The sequence below is a fragment of the Cinclus cinclus genome, chromosome 5, assembly GCF_963662255.1.
Source record: "Cinclus cinclus chromosome 5, bCinCin1.1, whole genome shotgun sequence".
NCBI classification, from domain to species: domain Eukaryota; kingdom Metazoa; phylum Chordata; class Aves; order Passeriformes; family Cinclidae; genus Cinclus; species Cinclus cinclus.
Genome location: NC_085050.1, coordinates 47,153,262 through 47,173,939, shown reverse-complemented (window position 1 = coordinate 47,173,939; position 20,678 = coordinate 47,153,262). Strand labels below are relative to the sequence as shown.

At 45.6% G+C, this 20,678-nt stretch overlaps 1 protein-coding gene across 1 annotated transcript; it reads right to left on the bottom strand.

Moving 5' to 3' along the window:
• Positions 1–15,293: 15,293 nt before the first annotated feature.
• SPINK2 (serine peptidase inhibitor Kazal type 2) lies at positions 15,294–20,251 on the bottom strand. Its single transcript, XM_062492852.1, has 4 exons — positions 20,209–20,251; positions 19,688–19,725; positions 19,121–19,230; positions 15,294–15,339 (listed from the first exon to the last, which is right to left on the bottom strand). The coding sequence occupies exons 1-4, from the start codon at positions 20,249–20,251 to the stop codon at positions 15,294–15,296; spliced, it is 237 nt and encodes a 78-aa protein (XP_062348836.1).
• Positions 20,252–20,678: the final 427 nt, after the last annotated feature.

Below are 20,678 nucleotides of genomic sequence, written 5' to 3'. Positions count from 1 at the left end.
GAAATGGTTTCGGAGGTGCTGGGAGTCAGTGTGACAGTGTGAAAGTCATGTCACTAATCTGTTCACATCTGTCTGGCACATGTTAGTGCTTTTCTGATCTCTTCTAAAATCTTTTAGGCCTCATTTCTCCTCCTATGAGGAAGTACTCCTGGAACTTAGGCCTCACTTGATATGAAGAGATTCTGTCCCCAGAGGATGTCCTTTGTCAGCAGAATTAGATTAAATAAAACAAAATGAAGGGTGTATCCAGGCCCATCACAAAGACTTTTTTCCTGTTGAGAAGAAGTACAGCTGATGTGATGTGCATTTGACAATTTTGCATAATAGTGTGGCATTGCAGGGAAGGGTTGGCAGCTGCAGCCTGCATTCAGCACCCCACTCCTCCAGACCCCTCTTGCAGAAGCTTGAATATCACCCATATTGCTCCATGGCAAGAATATGGCTGAAGTCACATTTGGGGGAAAGGTGGGGTGGGCATTCAACACAGAGCTCATGCCCATCCTGGCCCAGTTATTGTTCCTTTAACACTGTATGTAAACAGAAGCGAAAAAAACCATGGAAAGGAGAAGGGGGAAGCAACTTGTCAAGCCATCAGGATAGAATGGGATATAACTGTACTGGTTTGAAAAGCAAAACCAGTGAGACTTCAAGTCAGTAATACAATTTTTAATAGGGAAGAGAAAAAGGAAAAACAAAATACATGCAATAATAAAAAATAAAACCACTGACAGAGTCAGAATACAACCTGATACCCTGTCAGTCAGGGTGTTGGTGCAGTCTGATTAAATAGTGGCTACAGTCCTCCTGGATTTCAGATGGGGTTCAGTTGAAGTAGTGGTATTGTAGAAGGTGCAGTTTTCCCCCAAAAGGTCCAGCGATAATGTGGGAAAAGCCTGGTTCTTCCTCTGGAATCCAGTGGAAGAAGGCTGCTTTTGGCATTCTAAAACTCAGTTTTTATCTAGGTAGGAAAGGCTTGACTCCTCCTCCTGGCTGGAGCATCTCCCAATGGGATGATGTAATCTTCTCAGTTATACAGTAGGACTCAGTGGCCCATCAACAGAAGATATTTCTCACACAGATAAGGATGATCACCCTTCTCAGATGGTAGTAGAATATGTATCTTGTATTGTAAACCAGGACATAATCCACCCCTTATTCTATTACCATCTACATTATACCCAAACCAATACCCTCTATATATATATATAAAATACAGAATGAAACCCTAAACACAGTTCTCTCTTAATATAATGTCTCCTTGCGGTACACAGCGAGTTTCCCCATCTTTCTGTATTACCCACCAAGTTTAACCAGGTCCTTGAGTAAAAGCAATCCCACTGATTGGTTTGCCTTTGCCTGCAGTGGGATTAATCCAAACAGTCTTTCCTAAAATACCTTTCATGTGTACCACAGGGATTCTGTCTCCATCCACTGTGTGAAGGGGTTCAGACTGGGCAGGACCGGCTCGATTGATGGACCCTCAGGTGTTGACCATCCAGGTGGCTTTTGCCAAGTTCATTTCCCAATTTCTGAAGGTTCCCCCACCGAGTGCCTTCAGGGTAGTCTTAAGGAGTCCATTGCACCATTCCACTTTCCTGGCAGCTGGCGCGTGGTAAGGGATATGATATATCCATTCAATACCATGTTCTCTGGCCCAGGTGTTGATAAGGCCGTTCTTGAAATGGGTTCCGTTATCTGACTCAATTCTTTCAGGGGTACCATGCCTCCAAAGGACTTGTTTTTCTAGGTCCAAGATGGTGTTCCGGGTAGTAGCATGAAGCACAGTGTATGTTTCCAACCATCCTGTGGTTGCTTCCACCATGATTAGTACGTAGCACTTGCCTTGGCGGGTTTGGGGAAGGGTGATGTAGTCAATTTACCGGGCTTCCCCATACCTGTACTTTGACCATCGTCCACCGTACCACAGAGGCTTCACCCACTTGGCCTGTTTGACTGTGGCACAGGTCTCACAGTTCTGGATGACCTGTGAGATGCTGTCCATAGTAAGGTCCACCCCTCGGTCACAGGCCCATTGGTATGTTGCATCTCTCCCCTGATGACCAGAGGCATCATGGGCCCAATGGTCTAGGAATAATTCTCCCTCGTGCTGCCAGTCTAGATCCACCTGTGATATTTTCACCTTGGCAGCTCGGTCCACCTGCTCGTTGTTGTGATGCTCTTCATTAGCTCGACTCTTGGGTACGTGCGCATCCACGTGTCAAACCTTCACGGTTAGCTTCTTTACTCGGGTGGCAATGTCCTGCCAAATCTCAGCAGCCCAGATGGGTTTCCCTCTGCGCTGCCAGTTGGCCTTTTTCCAGCGATCCAACCATCCCCACAGAGCATTAGCTACCATCCATGAGTCAGTGTAGAGATAGAGCCTTGACCACTTCTCCCGTTCAGCAATATCCAAAGCCAGCTGGACGGCTTTTAGCTCTGCGACCTGACTCGATCCAGCTTGTCCCTCGGTAGCTTGTGCAATTTGTCGTGTAGGGCTCCATACTGCAGCTTTCCATTTTCGGTTAGTGCCTACAACTCGGCAGGAACCATCAGTGAAGATGGCATATCGTCTTTCAGTCTCTGGTAGCTCATTATATGGTGGGGCTTCCTTGGCACGTGCCACTTGCTCCTCTTCTTCTTCAGAAGATAACCCAAAAGTCTCACCTTCAGGCCAGTTTGTAATTATTTTCAGAATCCCAGGGCAATTTGGATTTCCAATATGGGTGCGCTGAGTGAGGAGGGCAATCCATTTGCTCCATGTGGTGACAGTGGCGTGATGTGTGGAAGGAACCTTTCCCTTGAACATCCAGCCCAGTACCGGTAGTCGAGGTGCCAGAAGCAGCTGTGTTTTGGTGCCAATTACTTCAGAGGCTGCTTGAATTCCTTCATAGGCAGCCAACATTTCCTTCTCTGTGGGAGTGTAGTTGTTTTCAGACCCTTTGTAGCTTCTGCTCCAGAATCCCAGTGGTCGACCCCGAGTCTCACCAGGCACCTTCTGCCAAAGGCTCCAGGATAGACCATGGTTTCCAGCTGCAGAGTAAAGCACGTTCTTTACCTCTGGTCCTGTCCTGATTGGACCAAGGGCTACCGCATGAGCGATCTCTTGCTTGATCTGGGTGAAGGCTTGCTGTTGTTCAGGGACCCAGTGGAAATCATTCTTCTTGCGGGTAACCAGGTAGAGAGGGCTCACAATCTGGCTGTACTCAGGGATGTGTATTCTCCAAAAGCCTGTGGCACCTAGGAAAGCTTGTGTTTCCTTCTTGTTAGATGGGGGAGACATTGCGGTGATCTTGTTAATTACCTCTGTTGGGATCTGACAACGTCCATCTTGCCATTTGACTCCTAGAAACTGAATTTCCTGAGCTGGTCCCTTAACCTTACTTCGCTTAATGGCAAAACCAGCCTTCAGCAGAATCTGAATAATCTTCTCTCCTTTCTCGAAGACTTCCCCTGCTGTGCTCCCCCATACAATGATGTCATTGATATACTGTAGATGTTCAGGAGCCTCACCTTTTTCCAGTGCAGCCTGGATCAGTCCATGGCAGATGGTGAGACTGTGCTTCCACCCCTGGGGCAGTCGGTTCCAGGTGTACTGCACGCCCCTCCAGGTGAAAGCAAACTGAGGCCTGCACTCTGCTGCCAGAGGAATGGAGAAAAATGCATTGGCAATGTCAATGGTGGCGTACCACTTTGCTGCCTTGGACTCCAGCTCGTACTGGAGTTCCAGCATGTCCGGCACGGCAGCGCTCAGCGGTGGAGTCACTTCATTCAATGCACGATAGTCCACAGTCAATCTCCATTCTCCATCAGACTTGCGCACAGGCCAGATGGGGCTGTTGAAGGGTGAGTGGGTTTTGCTGACCACCCCTTGGCTCTCCAGTTTACGAATCATCTCATGGATGGGAGTCACAGAGTCTCTGTCGGTACGGTATTGCCGACGGTGTACTGTTGTTGTGGCGATTGGTACCTGTTGCTCTTCAACTCTCAGTAGTCCCACAGCAGAGGGGTCATCTGAGAGACCAGGCAAGGTATTCAGTTTTCTGATGTCTTCTGTCTCTACAGCAGCTATCCCAAAAGCCCAACGATATCCCTTTGGGTCTTTGAAATATCCATTTCAAAGATAGTCTATGCCGAGGATGCATGGGGCCTCTGGGCCAGTCATGATGGGGTGTTTCTGCCACCCTTTCCCAGTTAAACTCACTTTGGCCTCTACTACAGTCAGCTGCTGGGATCCTCCTGTTATCCCAGAAATAGAGATTGACTCTTCTCCTACATACCTTGATGGCATCAGGGTGCATTGGGCGCTGGTGTCAACCAAAGCCTTATGTTTTTGTGGGTCGGATGTGCCAGGCCATCGGATCCACACAGTCCAATAGATCTGATTGTCCCTCTCCTCTACCTGGCTAGAGGCAGGGCTCCTCTATTCGTGGTCTTGGTACACGTTGCTCTCTTCCTATAAAAAGGTTCTTGAGGTCCCTTCAAGAGGATCAGTCATATCATCGTTCTGATACTGTTTGGAGTTCTGTGCACGAGAGACTGGAGCAGCGTTGACTCTAAATGAGCTTCTCGTGTCGGGTGTCCCTCTTTTCAGTTCATGTACCCAGGCTGCTAAGGAGGAGGTAGGTTTTCCATCCCACTTCCTCATGTCTTCTCCATGCTCCTGAAGGAACAACCAGAGGTTACCTCGTGGAGTGTTTCCTCTCTCCCTGGTAGGGAAATGCCAGCTCCTAATGGCAGAGATTCTTGTTGGTTCTGGTGAGATCTGGTAGTTTTCTTCCTTAAGTTCCTTCTTTAGTTTCTGATGGCCCTCTTCAGTCAAGCTCCGGACTTGCTCAGCCAGCCTTGTTTCCACGGACAAGACATGGGTACGAAATGGGGCAGTGACAGCGTCCTCATAAATTCTTAGTTTATTGGCCAAGATGCCTACCATGCCCTCACCTTCCCTCCATTGCAGCATTGCCAGGTTACGGGAGTACATCTCTGGTCCAAGCCGTGCAAATCTCAACCACATCTGTGACGTGCACCGGACACAGTCTGGGCTCTTAGGAAATCTCTCATCTTCTGAGAAAATGATCTCCAGCACAGCCAATTCTCTCAGGCATCGGATACCTTGTTCCATTGTGCTCCATTTTCCTTGGTGCACCTGGAGATCTTCTTTACAAAGGTATCTGTCCTTCACACTTGTCAGCAGTTGCCGCCAGAGGCTGAGGGTTTCTTGGGTTTTCCTGATCCCCTGGTCAATGACCACATCCCAGAACAGATATCCCAGTTGCCTGTCCTCACTTCCATCCAGAACAGTGTAATTGGCTGCAGTGTCCCAGATGCGGAGCAGCCAGGTCAGGATGGACTCGTTTGCCTGGCGGGTGAATTCCCTCTGCAGGTCACGCAGCTCACCCAGGGACAGAGAGCAAGTGATGAATTCTGGCTCTGTCTCTTCTGCTGGGTGCAAAGGTCCCGCCACGTCCTCATCAGTGACTATGCGAACTGATTTGCTCTTTGATTTCTTCTTCTGAATGGGGGCAACTGCTACTGGTCTGGGCTGTTCTGGTTCGGTGACAGTTTGTGTGGAGATGCTGATGGGGTTTTTGGTTCCTTTCTCCTGGGTGACAGCCTGCATAGAGACGGATGCTGTTGCTTTTCTTTTGGCTTTTTTCTCCTCTGTGGCAGTCTGCGTAGACACGGATGCTGTTGCTTTGTGTTTGGTTCTTTTCTCCTTTGTGACACTCTGTGCAGACATGGACACAGTTGATTTGTTTCTTTTTTCCTCTTCCTCAAGAATAAGCTGCACTACACCATGTAGTGTTTTGTTTCTAAGCATGTTGCAGGCTGTGAAGGCTGTGCAGAGGAAACAAGGCAGAACTAACAGCAACATTATGCTGTCCTTGGCATCCAGAGAGAACTCATCATTTCCAAAAACTGCTGTGCCAGGCCTGAAAGATCGGAAAAAAATCATCCTTTTCCCCTCCCCCCAGGGGCTGGGTGCGATTGTTGAGACCCCAGATGTAGCAGCCTAGACTAGGACAAACAAACAAAGTTGAGTATATATTCCGAATGATGTTCATTGCCTCAGAGGTTATCATGCAATGGACATAATAGAACAATAAAGCAATTTTTATACCATACCCTGGTCTACACAGGAGCATTACAACCGGCAGATAGTTCCCCATGTGCGGAAAAATATAGAGAGTAAGATATAAAACCCATGTAAGCATGTTGAGAACCATCGCGAATAGGTGGCTTCCACAATTCAAAATTGTAATGCTGACTTTTTCTCAGTACCTTTGTGCGCCACATTGGGCGCCAATAAATGTACTGGTTTGAAAAGCAAAACCAGTGAGACTTCAAGTCAGTAATACAATTTTTAATAGGGAAGAGAAAAAGGAAAAACAAAATACATGCAATAATAAAAAATAAAACCACTGACAGAGTCAGAATACAACCTGACACCCTGTCAGTCAGGGTGCTGGTGCAGTCCGATCAAATGGTGGCTACAGTCCTCCTGGATTTCAGATGGGGTTCAGTTGAAGTAGTGGTATTGTAGAAGGTGCAGTTTTCCCCCAAAAGGTCCAGCGATAATGTGGGAAAAGCCTGGTTCTTCCTCTGGAATCCAGTGGAAAAAGGCTGCTTTTGGCATTCTAAACCTCAGTTTTTATCTAGGTAGGAAAGGCTTGGCTCCTCCTCCTGGCTGGAGCATCTCCCAATGGGATGATGTAATCTTCTCAGTTATACAGTAGGACTCAGTGGCCCATTAACAGAAGACATTTCTCACACAGATAAGGATGATCACCCTTCTCAGATGGTAGTAGAATATATATCTTGTATTGTAAACCAGGACAATAACATAGCCTGTCTGACTTGCTTATGTTTCCTCCTTTTCATGCATGTGTCTGTCTTGAATTTTGCCATGTTTTCTTTTCTGAAAACGAGGCTTACCATTAGTAGCCCTTCTCTGGGGATTAAGCAGAGATTTTTTTTCCTTTTTCTGAGTATGTCAATTAAAAAATATGTGGTTTCCAGACTCCACCCCAACCCAAGTGTCAGAGAGAGTGCAAAAGCTTCCTTTCTCCCTTTGAACACCGCAATGCAAAGGAAAACCTCAAAAGCCATCTTCTGTTTTGTTTACCAGTAGTTTTTGGTTTTGTTTTTCCTGATGTGCTGGGGTTTTCTGGCCTATAATAAAAAAAAAAAAAAAAAAACAAACCACAAACGAACAACAACAACAACAACAACAAACAAACTTAAACAAAAAACAACAAAATACCAAACCAAACCAAAACGTGGAAACAATGCTTTACACAATATTTTGGCTTCCATTCAGTTAGAGAAGAGCTGTCTAACTAGCCAGTACTGACTCACAGGACAACTCTTGCCGCTAACCAGATGAGATTTCCACCTCCATACCCCCATACTTGCCCCATAACAACATAAGAGATTGGTTGATCTTCAGGGTGCAGCTGGCAATTGCCTTTTTTAGACATCCCAATACACAAGAACTTGACTTTTTTTATTTTTGACTTTGTTATTTTGATCAATTTTTCATTTGTTCTTTTTTTGACATTGTTCTTTCGATCAGTTTTTTCCCTAGGAGAGCAGCAACACTGGTTGCACCCCAAGAGCCTGCAGCACACAATGCTTACCCAGACCATGCGCTGGGCAGGGGGAAGTATCTGGGCACAGGTGGCTGCTTGCTGCTGGAGCAGAGCTGCTGGGCTGGGCTCAGCAACAACCTCTTCTGCTCTCTCCTTCATGCATTTTCCTTTATTTCTAGTGGGCAGGGTTCAGCATGTTTCTCCTCAGCAGTAGAATAGATCCAGGTCAGACAGATCCTAATAATATGTGACTTCAAATAAGACCCCTGCCTTTACTTTGTCCATGGGATTCAGTTGTGTGGATGGAAACTGCGGTGTTTTATTATTCCTCCCATTGTTTCAGTACTTCTCAGAGAACAGTGTCATCTCATTGGTATTTCCATGTGCAATCTCTGCCTGGAGTATAGTCTTCCTCCCTACTCTCACTCTTACTAACCAGATTGTTTTGAAGTGACTAAACCAGGAGTTGATACATGCAGTTCCTTGTCGGGAGGATTTTCAGCAGTGCTGCCATAGCTTGTAGGAAGAACATGCTGCAGCACGAAGAAACAGCCAGCAGGGCATTATCACATGTGGGAGCAGCTGCCATGCCCAGCCCAGGAAAACATGGGCTGTGGGACTGGTGAGAAACAGCAAGAGAGTAGGACAGAGTAGACCTGTAGATCCATTCTCTACCCTGGGAGTGCCAGGGGTATGTGCAAGGGGTATGTGCAAGGGGTATGTGCAAGTGCCCTTCCACAGACTTGGATGGCTGTGCATTTTCTAGGGAGCAAGTCAGGGAGATGGCAGGCTGGAAAATGTCTGCTGAAATCTGTTCTGTTCTGAATATCTAGGCTGAAGCTGCCTGGTTTTGGAGGTCCTGACTGAAATACTTCAGTAATCAAATACATCAAGTCAAATACTTGAAGGTCAATTAAGGGACTTTATCCCTCCCTAGAGCAGCGTTGAGCTCTGGCCAAACACTTGCCTGCAATCAACATGGCCCTCTTAGTTGCAGCAGGAACGCTCTCCTGAAGACCTACTTCGAGGGTCTCAGCAGGGCAAACATGGGTGCTGACTGTCCCAGACTTTCCTCAGTCTTCACCATGAGGGACAAGGACCACATTTTCCCCTTTGCTGTCCCATGCCAGGGAGCCCACAGGTGCCTGACTCTTGTGCCCACCTCATGGCAGCACTGCCATGCAGCTGGCAGCCTGTGGTTTCTGTTGGACCAGTTTGGGCAGGCAACTGTGAAGAGGTGGCTCTGGTGCCACCAGCTGCTGGGGCATTGCCACAGGCAATGAGCAGGATGGGTTATCTCTGGGTGACACACACCACAGCCCCTGTGGTACCTGTGGTGCACTGTGGCACTGCCAGACAACTAGAATGACTTGCAGAGTGACAATGAACAGGGAAGGAATATAATGGAGACTCTGCTCCACCTGCTGAGTGTCAAGGAGATGCTTCAAGGGCCCTAAGCAATTAACTTTAAAATTTTTGTTCCCTTTAGCAACCTAGTAGCTAAAGAGGGCTCCTGGGAAGCTGGCGCTAAAGGGATGCTAGCCCACAGTCTTCTCTACACAGCTGAGCATGGGGACATCTGAGTGAGCACAACAGAAGCACTCACAGATGCCTTCCTCATTGCTCTGACACCCCAGAGAGCAGGTCATCCTCAGTGTGACATCCCCTGCCCCTGGAATCCTCCCCCTGCTCAGGCACTCCACTGTCAGAGGGTTGGTTGTGTCTAGTGTGCCTGACAGAGAGGCTCCAGGATGGAGGAGGGTGCCCTTGACATGTTTCTCAGGGTATGGTGGCTGGGCTGGTGAATGGGGGTGCTGTCCAGGGAAGGAGTACGGGACCAGGGTGCAGCACTGCACAGGCAAGCAGCTGGAGAGTGTTCAACCCATGGGAGAGCCCAGCAGGCTGAAACAAGCACAAACAACCTAAGAAACCAGAGCTAACGAATCTGTACCTGCACCACTACTTAGGGAAGTCACACTCTTGTCACAGCACATCTTTTAGCACCTTGTCCTGCTGGAGGGAAGTGGTTTGGGGGACACCTAGGGCTGGGGGCACAGCTCCCATCAGCGGTGAGGGCAGGTTCTGGAGGCTCACTGCCAATCTGAGGCTGTTGGAAGCAGAAGGAAAGCTTCTGGCACTGTCTGGGATTGCTGTCATGCTGCTCCAAGTGTCTATGTGCCTGTCTCTTGGCTGGCTGGTGCTATACACAGCCACTCTGTTGGCTTCTCTGGGTGAGTTTTTTCCCTTCTGCAAAGGCTGTTTCTCATCCTAGGCCTAGTGCTGGCTAGTAAAATCTTCTCCATGGAGGGCTTTATGTAGGGCCATATCTCCTGTTTCTTACGTCTCTGGCCTGGCTGCATAAAGCCCTGCTCAGAGATTTGAGTCCCCTGTGCTACTCCTGCTGTCCAGCACAGGCCTGTCTGCATGGCAAGGGAACACTGGAACAGACTGTCAGGGATTTCCAGAGCCTGCTTCCCTTTAAATATACTTCACATAGCAGATACTCTTTTAGCAAGATACTAATTCTAACCTCTTCTGCTCATTCACCTGCTCTGTGCATAGAAATAGATTGCTGACTTGTGTGCCTGACCATGGTAAATATGAGCCATGGGGAAAATAAAATACACAAGAGGCCATCTCTGCTCTCTATGCCCAGCCTGCTGTTGCACTGGAAATGTTGGTGACCTAGGAGTAGGGACACACAGGAGACACCTGGTGTGTAACTGCTCACAGCCTACTGGTCTCTGCCAGAGGTTTTTTAGTCCTGTCATTTCTCCAGACCTGGGGCTTTCTTGAGTCTCTGAAAGTGTTTTATCTGTTCTGAAGAAAGTACTCTTATCACTCCCTAATGGCAGACTGTTGACCCTAAATACTAATTTCATTACGTTTTTACCCAAGGAAATTGAATGCAAGAGATGGAAAGTTAGGCTGAAGGCTCAGAGGCATTGTTTTGCTGAGCACTTACACACAGCACTCCAGATAACTGAGGTACTTTCTCATAAGTAGTCAGACATGTTAGGGTGGTTCTGGTCGTTCTGATAACACCCGACTTTGGGCAGCACATGTGCTGGTTGCAAATGCACCAGTTTGTTCTATTGCAAACTGCAGAATAAGTGAAGTGGAAATGACCTCTCCAGGTCTCTAGTCCAACCTGTTGCTCCAAGCAAGGCCCTCTAGATCAGGTGACTTAGGATTGTGAGCAGCAGAATTGTGAACATCTTGAAGAATGGTATTCCTAAAACCCCAATGTGTTCCTGTTCTAATATTCCTTATGGGACATAAATTTTTGCTCGTATTTAACAAATTGTTTGCATGTGTAAAAGATCCCTGTTCTAGCCTATTATTACTTATATGTGGTTTTCTGCCTTACTCATGCATGGCAGAGTCTAAAGGCAATGTTTGTCAGGGGACAACAAATGTTTTTTTTCCCTCCTCATGAACCGAAACAGTTTTCTATTCAGAGTTCAAAACCTCCTTTTCCTCTTCTCACAACTTTTAAAAAAGATATCCTTCTTTCTCTGTGTAGGAGTGGATGAAGTCCCCAAAAGAGGTAGGTTTTCCCTCTTTTCAGACTCAGTGACATAGCAACAGGTGGTACTAGGAGTTTACAGACCCTTATGCCCAGAGTTTAGGAAATCTTTACTTTGGCTTATCCATGGAAATTACTTGCTTATTGCTTTGTCCCATTTGATTCTGACCTGAATACTATCTAGCTCTCAATAGATAGTCAAGTTTTAAACTTTGATTATAGTTGCAGATCCCTAAATTCTCCTGGAGATACTGGCTGGTAATGGCATGGATGGGTGCACTGTTTGCCCTGTAAACAACTGTCTGGTTAGCAGGACCCAGAAAGTGTTGGTGAATGGAGTTACATACAGCTGGTCGCTAGTGGGGTTCCCTAGGGCTCAGTGTTGGGACCAGTCCTATTTAATGTCTTTATCAATGATCAGGCCACAGGGATTGAATGCATCATGTGGGCAGAGGGCAAGTCGACAGTCAGAGAAAGCACCAGGGACACAATGTGCATTTTGCTTGATTGTCAGGATTTACATTTAGTAACACAACTTAGTGGGACTTGGCAGTGTTAGGTTTACAGTTGATGATCTTAAAGGTCTTTTCCAACCTATATGATTCTCTGATTCTTAGCAGATAAACTTAACCACTGGTGTGACTTCTCATTCACAACCTCACATTTCACTACATCTTTGTGCATCCAGCTGTATTTATGTTTCCTGCCATAGATCTAGGGAAGGCAGAGACAGTGTAGGGCAAGAAAAGCTATGCATCTCATGTAAATGCAAAGCTGATTTTTAGAAATTCGGAGAGAAGCAAGCTACTTAGAGTTTCCCAAAGCTTACCAGGAGGTAAGAGCGTGCATGCAGATAGCTACAGTACAACAGCCCCAAAGCCTCCTACAGAAGCCACTCCTCTTTGACAGATGTTCTTCAAATGAAGAGAGAGGGTTCACTTCAAGCATCCATTTACAGACATCTGAAAATTGCTGGATATACAAAATATTTGACAGGAACTGGCAGATAAGAAAACACTTCCAGAAAACCCAGGCCCTTCCAGCGCAGCAGTTTGGGGCTTGCTGCAAATATCCCACAGAATCTACAGTGACACCAGATATTACTAGACAAGTTAAAGACCTCAGTCCCAGCCCTATTCTCTACTCCAGAGTGCTTCACAGTAGGATTTTTTTGGGGAAGCTGGAACAGACTAACTTATGTAGGAACAGCTTTAGGTCAACTCTAAACACTTTGGCACCTAATTTCAGGAAGAAATATTCAGAACTGCTTAAAAGGTAAAATTAAACACATGTATCAGATTCTTGCATAATTTCTCATCAGTTGACTGTAGAAGCACTTACAAGGGTTAATTTTTCCTTGATGTAAAGATGAGGCACTTTCACAGATAAAAGTTGGGGTTTTTTCCTGAGGTTATCTAGCTAAGAATTCCCTGCCCAGAAACCCACACTACTTCTATAGATGTTTAGAGTTTAGAAAGTGAAGCAGTTGCTACATGACCAACTTGAAAATCACAAAGCTAAGACAGAAGCCAGAGCAATCCTACACATGGCAATGGAAGCCACAGCTTCACTTGTGAGTCAACATTTCTACCAAATTGTGTACCACGGAGTCTCCTCCAAAAATAACATACTTGGATTTAATGATCAGGAAAAAGCAAATTAAAAAAGCAAATTTGCCAAGTAAATGAGATTGACCATGTATTAATGACACTAATAATACAGCTGAAAACAAACAGCTCCTAACAGAACATTTATGCATTCAAACTATAATGATTAATAAAATCCCTTTCATACAGAGAATAGAAAATGAGATTTAAAAGAAAACAAATGCTGCCGCCTAGAGAGCAAGCTGGAAATCCACAAGTCCAAGCTCTTCATACTGACTGTCTCCCACAGGATTCAGACATGGCTTTCCCTTCTGCTTTTGCTCATGGTCCTGTGTCACCCACGAGAGACTTCTCTTTTCCTGCAGATACCATTGTTACTAACCAGTTATGCCTCTGGTGGAGAAAGCCTGCATACCCTTCTAAGGGTGCCTGAAGCAAGGGGCTGAGCACTTCCAAACTACCCACAGCTAAACTGGGAGCTGGAGCTCAGCTGTCCCAGAAAACACACACACTGTGCCTGCTGAGCAACAGCATGTGGAGTTCAGAGAACTTTTAAAAACACATTTCCTGGACAAATATAAAAAGAATTAAAATTCCATAGGAGGGAGAGTTGGGAACTTAATCAATTTAAAAAAGCTCTTGTAACTCAGCCACGGGGGAAAAGAAAGCCATTCATCTCCACATTTCATTAGCAAAAGCCAGTAAGACATCTTCTGACCTTCCTTTGATCTATATGGATGGCTGCACATTCTCCTCCCAGTGAGATCAGGACTCTGCTGATCCTGTGAAGCTAGAAAATATAATAAAATCCTAACCAATCAAAATATTGTTCAACCACCTGAGCTGAGACAGCAAAAGGAGCCTTTCTTGATTCACAGTCATGCCATTCAGCTAGCATAACTCCTTGTTAGCCTCACACATGTAATGAGCTAATGGGAATGCTTGCCATAAGGTTGTTGATGTCTTAAGACTACAGTAACATCCTTCTGTGATACTGTATTATGCATTATGCTGTGAATCTGTTATTATTATGTTAATATTATTTTAAGTTATGTTATGGAGCTGTGTCAGGGGAGGTTTAGGGTGGATGTTAGGAAAAAGGTATTTGAGCACTGGAACAGGAAGCACCAAGACTGTCTTGAGTTCAATAAGTGTTTGGATAATGCTCTAAACATGGTCCTAAATGTAATGTACAGCTTTGGCCTAAAATAATTAAACCCATTGTATTGAAATTCACCATATTTTTGATCTATAAGGCTTCATAAACACCCAGCTGGGGTACACTACTCTTTTGGTTTTGTTTTTTTTTTTTTTGCTTCTAGCCCTCTAGTTGTGCCACACATGACATTCCTCCATCCATGATTAGTCTTTGCCTAAAAAAAAAATGAAAGCAGGCATGCATTGGAAGGTAAGGATAGTTTTGACCCTTAAAAGGAACTGTAAGGCAAAAGCAATATTGTTTTTCAAACCCAAAGTCACTGACCTGAGAATGTTTGTCAGGCATGAAATATGCTGTACATCTCTGCTTACACTGCTGCTGCCCAGGAAAGCCTGACAAAGCCATTGTCTGGGGCCAAGGGGAGAGCAGGTGCTGTTTGGCTGAGATCAAAGGTAGAAGTCACCTGTGTATTGCCAAGCACTGTAGGATGGTTAATTTCAATCAACTTGCAAAAAACTGTTCAGTGGAATAGAAAGGAACAAACTTAAGGTATGTGCTCATATCAATGACAAATGCAAAGAGAGGACCAAACCTCAGTTCTTGCACACCCTCCCTATGGGAAGGCCCACCAAAGCAACTCTGGAGTGCACCCCTTCACAGGAGTCTTGAGCTTCCCAATTTTGCTTTGGTGTTTGCTACAGGAAGTGGCTCTTGGGTGCCAGCCAGGCTGGTGACATCATGTCCCCAGAGAGCAGTGCCCAGAGGGACAGGGACCTGGAGGGCAGTGCATTACCCCTGCCCATGTCTCCAGCATTCCAAAACAGCCCTTACTTGCAGCAAGAGCAGAGGATGCCCAGGTCACTGTCCCTCACCAGCTGGACCTGCAGGTAGGGAGCCAGAGGCAGAGGCTTGGTACATGTCAGGTGGCCATCACCAGTTTGGTAGTCACCACAGGAAACTCTTCCAGTGACTCTCCAGAGGTCACTGGCACCTGTGGGCTCAGAATATCCCAGAACCAAAGAACACTGCCTTTGACAGAGATGCTGGGGCCTCCTTGATCCCAGGCAAGGCTGTGGCACCCATTGGGTACTTGGTACCCATTCACTTATTTGGTCCACTCAATCCCTTCTCTGGACAACTGACCTACTGGTATAGAGTCAGAACATCTCTTTCCTATGATCCATCTTTAGTAAGAAAACAAATCAGGATTCAGGATACAACTGTACTATGGATATGTTTACAATCACTGCTTTTAATACAGTAAACATGCTTTAAATATGCAAATATTTATTGTTTATTAATAAATATTTTTATTAAGACAGGCTACATAGAAGGTATACTTATGGCATTGTTTCCATTTGGATTATCTGTGACCCTCTTATTTTCTTGAAAAGTGGCCAGCTCTCATATCAGCAATGTCCCTTTCGGAGAATTTCTATATTTGTGTGATCTTCACTGCAAACAGAAGAAAAATATATTAGAAGAGGAACACTACTTCAATTTTACAGACACATTTTGTAAAGTGGACTCTCTCATGTCTTTCTATGTGTTCAATTAAATACTGTGATGCATTAATTCCGTAACTTACTGCAAGCATTACCACAAAGTAACCATGATGCAAAAATATATGAATCACATACAGAGTGAGTAACTTACCACAGGCTTTGTTACTTTTAAAAACCTGGTAAAACCATCTGCAAATCTGAGAACTGTCAAACCACATGACAAATTGCACCATGAGGACTAACATGTCCATTACAAAGCACTAATGCAAGTTAAACTTCGCAGTCTCTGAGGTGTGAATGAGTTCTAATGCTTAAAATATTTCCCCCTTTCACAGGGGAATTCAGTGGGAAGGGTGTGAATCCTGATGCACCTCTGCATCTGAGGCCTCACTAAATTTTGAATGTGTGGTTCTCTGAATGCTGAAATCTTCTTTAAGGAAATTTTAGCCGAGTACGCCTTAGCTGGGAAACATTGGTTTGGTTTTTCTGCAAGTCCTATACACAGTATTTTGGGATGCTCCATTTACAAATCTCAATTTACCAAGCAAGTGCACATGGAAAAAGAAAGTAATAGAATACAAACTGTCCCAGATCACCAGTTTGTTTTCTATCTTAATAGAATCAAGCTGGTTTACTCTTCCTGAAATTCAAGAGACTTATGTTTACCCAAAAGCAGGTACTAATAGCTTTATCACAGATCTTTTAACCAGAAGGTAGTGGAACAGATCAAAAAGGCAAAATCAAGGTCAGGGGGTGTAAAACACCAGTAAAGATGTAAAGAGAAGTTCTGGCTGAAGGACTTGGCCCTTACACTAAATCCTGAAGAGACAGCTCAAGCTGCTGAATCTATTTCCAAAGAGTGCATGCTGCTGTCAGATTAGGTTTAAATTAAGATCAGATGTTGTCATTGCTACTGGATACTGAGTGTGGAAGAGACCTGGAATTTGCATTTGAGCACCCACTTAAGAACAGATTAAATCTATGCTTTAAAAGAAAAAAAGAATGTAGGTAGAAAACCAACTTTGGTCTTAACAGTTAAGGAGTTTCACTGCAAAGTCAGGATGAGGAGGGTTTGTGCTGCACCTTTGCTCCAGGTGTCTCATGTTATCATGGATCAACTGCAGCAACCTCTTCTTGCAGCACTCGATTCACACATGGCTCTCCAGGTGCCCACACAGTCCTTCATGGCTAAAAGAGCTCATGAACAGTACTGTCTTGGCCATCAGGAAGTACAACTCCCTCTAAAAAAGTTCCTTCATGGGGTTAAATATGGGCTAGAACAAACATGCAAGTTGGCCATTGAGAATCACTCCAAGGTAATTGAGAAGTGACTGTTTTGTAATTTAGTACTGGATGTGTACCTATATCTGTTTCTATATCACCACATTACACTATTTCAGCAAATGGTCATGCAGCTTGCTAAATAGGGCAGAAAAATCTCTTTGTTCTGTCCTCCTAAGAAGTGTGTCAGACTGTACCTTAGTTTACTTGGAGTGGAATGACCATTGCTTATGACTATGGACAATTTTTCAAAGCTGAAATTCCTCCAATAAAGAAAAATGTTTTATCCGTGTTGTATTCATGCCAAGTCAAACACTTTAGAACAACTCCAGACTGAACTAGAAGGTCCCAAAACATGCCAACTACTGAACTATAAAGAAAAACCATCAGCAGAGTATCTTACCACCCTGTGTCTCTCCAGACCAAAGTATATGTTTCTGAGCATGTAAGAAGCCAGCAAAAAAAGATGGTTGAGACAAAATTCTATCTTGTGTGTATAGTTGGATTTAATCCCATATATCACACAAAACACTTACTTTTGCATCTTATACTAAAAAGACATAAGCCTCATCACTAATTACTTAAGGAATTACTTAAGGAATTACTTAAGGAATTACTTAAGGAATTGAAATAAGCAGCAGATTTGACTGCAGAGCCCTTTGTTCTGTCTTCAGTGCTGTATTTAGGAATCTGCCATGCATCCATCTGGAACTCAGGGATCATACCTAAAAAATTAAGCGTCCTAGAAACGTAAGGCTGGATCTCAAAGCCCATCCTTCTGCTCTGAAAGGATCAAAGATACTGTTAAGATCAGGAGACACTCTCCCGTCTGTATCCCCATAATATGGATTTTCACTCTCTATGGGTGATAATCAGCATTTCTCTTTGTGTTTTAATGTATTGATTTCACTCAATTTCTCCAGATCCATGGGAATTTTTATAATATCCTGTACAGATCACCATATCTATGCCATTTTGCAATTTTTATTACATAAAATATAATAGCTCTTTCAAATGTAAAATGCTGGTCACTGCTTATGAACCATAGCATTTCAAACTTCTTCTGACTTCATTCTTTAACAATTTCAGCACTAATAATTTGTCTGGTTATGTGAATGTCAAGTGAAGGTATTACTGTCATGCACCAATGACTTATTAATGTCATGCACCAATACTTCTATTTCCTTCTACTCTGTTTGGCCAGTTTCGTGCCAAAAAACTAAATCTCATGGATATGATTGGATTATTTCTGACAAATCTGTATCAGTTTTGCTTACATTCCTCTTTAACTCTGGCTATGTACAAAGCCAATCACTTAATAACTTACTCCAACATCACTTGAGGCAGGAAGGATGGGTAGGCTCCTAATACATAACATGCCAGAACCTCTTTTCTTCCCTTTTAACAGATTTTACTGTGTGAATTTTGAATAACATCTTTTTTTTTCTAACTGTAGGTTTACCAATCATCTTTCCAATTTGTTGCTTACTTGGGTAGTTTGTGCTGTGCTCTGGTGAAAGTGTTACCAAACTCTGCAGATCTGCTTGACACATTTCAGCACTTTACATATTACCGTGAGTGACATTTGATACCTTTGTTACTTTCCTTACTTTCCTATGTTCCTTTTATCTTGGCCATTTGAATTTTGTAGATCATCTGGTCAGAATTAATTTTTCCTCTGCCCCAAAGCCAGAAACACATTTCAGCCTTCCCTTTCTTGAGATCTATCTGTTTGCAATTTTGTAAGTTTCCCTCACTTCTATTCTGCTACTCTCACTTATATCTTCTGCTGGAAACAGAAGATCTTTTATTTCATTAATATAAATTGCCTTTTACTATCAAAATTCTATTCACGACAGTTCCTCCCAGTTTGTATTGAGAGACTGCTTTATAAAGGTTTCCAGTCAATTGTAATGGGGAGTAATAATGCTCATTAGATATTGATTCTCTGTGTCTTCAATTTTAAAAAATTATTACATTATTAAATAATAAAATCTCCTCTCTCAAATATCAGGCAGTCTTTTTCTTGATCTTTAGACACCCAGAAGGCAAAATAGTTTTTTCTCCTAACATTTAGCATCCTTACTCTTCTTTGTGAAACTAAGTACAGGAGATTGGATCTTAAACATAAATATTTTATATGTAAAGCTGCATTTTGGGTGGGATCTTTCATGTTTTCTGATGGAAAATGTGGAAGGGTCTGGCAATATATTTATTGGTGGTATGGCATTGTATGAATGCTCCTTCTCAGGAATTACTAATACAAATATTCAGTACATCCAGCTGACTCATTTACAGGTATGATAAAACCTGTTGCAAGGGATTCACTGCTGAAACTGCAGTGCAACAGTGCAAATGATCCAAAGCCAGCAAATTAGCTATCAGTTATCTGGAATGTCAGAGTGAATGTTCTGCTTGCATATAGGGAAGGGAAAGACAGAACTGACTACCTGTTAGCAAGGCAGAGCACACACTCGTTTCCGTAGGTCTCTCCATCAGTGCCACAGACTGGATGGTAGTCCCTTGGACATGCATACTTCCCATACTTGGCGCAGTCAGGCTATGGAAGACAGGTACAAAAGTTTGAAACAGGTTTCTATTCAGCTTCTGAAGAATCCTGGCATACACAGAGAAAAGGTGTCCAATGGGAGCTGGCACAGCATTTTAAAGTGCCGCATTATCTTTCATGTTTTTATGGGAATCCATCACTTGAGGCTTGGCTCCTACTGCCTGCACGGCTTAGCTGTGGTGTCAGAACATATTTGTGCCCCACAGAGGGACAGCAAGGCCCATGAAGGGCAGTGCAGATGGAGATGGTAAGAGGTGGGCATTGCCATTGCTTCTGTGCTGCGGAGCCAGCAGCTTCCCGGGCCCCTCAGCTGTGGGGAAGAGATCCCTACTCAGCGCCGGGACTACGGAGCCAGGGCAGGCGCAGACGCCCAGCGTGGGCCCCGGGGGTCTGGGGAAGGGGAGGCCCGGCCGGACGCAGCGAGGGCAGCGGGGCAGACGGCACTCACCGCGTAGCGGGCCGTGGCGCCGGGACACGAGAGGAGCCCTGTGAAGAGCGAGCAGCGTTAGCGGCGCCTGGTCCCGCACGGATCACCCCGACCTCCGCGGGACCAGCCCTGGCTGTTACCGACCGGACACTGCAACGTCCCGGCACCCTCTGACCAGTCTCTGTCCGCTCCTGGGACACCCCGACCGGCCGCTATCCGATCACGGCATCCCCCGATCAGCGGCTGTCCCATTCCGGTCCCAGGACCCCCACGACCAGCTGCTGTCCCGGTCCCGGCCCTGACCGGCTGCCGTCCAGCACCATCCTGTGCCGGTTCCCCGCTCTGCCTCCGGATGGCTGGTGCCCACCCCCGGCTAAGATTCCGCCGCTGCGCCTCGGAGCCAGTCGGGGCACGACACCGCTTCAGGTTTCCCCTTCTCTGGGCCGGAACTGGCCGGAGCACGGTACCAGCCCGTACCCCGCTTCCCCGGCACCGGCTCCCCTCCCTCGACTTCCAGTGCCCCGGCGCAGTGCGCGCGGTACCGGCGAGGAGGACGAGCAGCAGCAGCGCCAGCGGCCGCGCCATGTCGTGAACTGAGCAGCGACGTGAACTGAGCAGCGACGGGGCGGCGGCGGGGGCGACTTGAGGCGCAACGGCCGCGCAGCGCGGGAGCCAACGGGAGCGGCGCCGGGCCGAACGGGTACGAGGCGGAGCGCGAGGCCGCCGCGGGGGACGCTCACGACTAGTACGCTACGGCGGGGATGCGGGGTTGAGCACTGCAGGAACCTCTCGTCAGAGTTGTGCAGGTGGGCAGCACAGTTAATTGGGGGGGTGGGGGTGGGGGGGGTGCGCAGGCTGTGATTTAACCGTTCCCCAGGCTTCCCCACATGCCTTCAGCTCGTTAGTGTTGTGCTTTGATTGCAGAGTGTCTTAGGCAGTGCAGGGAGATTGGAAATACGCACGCAGTACCGATAAGAATGGTCGGCTTTGCAAAGTCCAGAGGTTGGCTTTG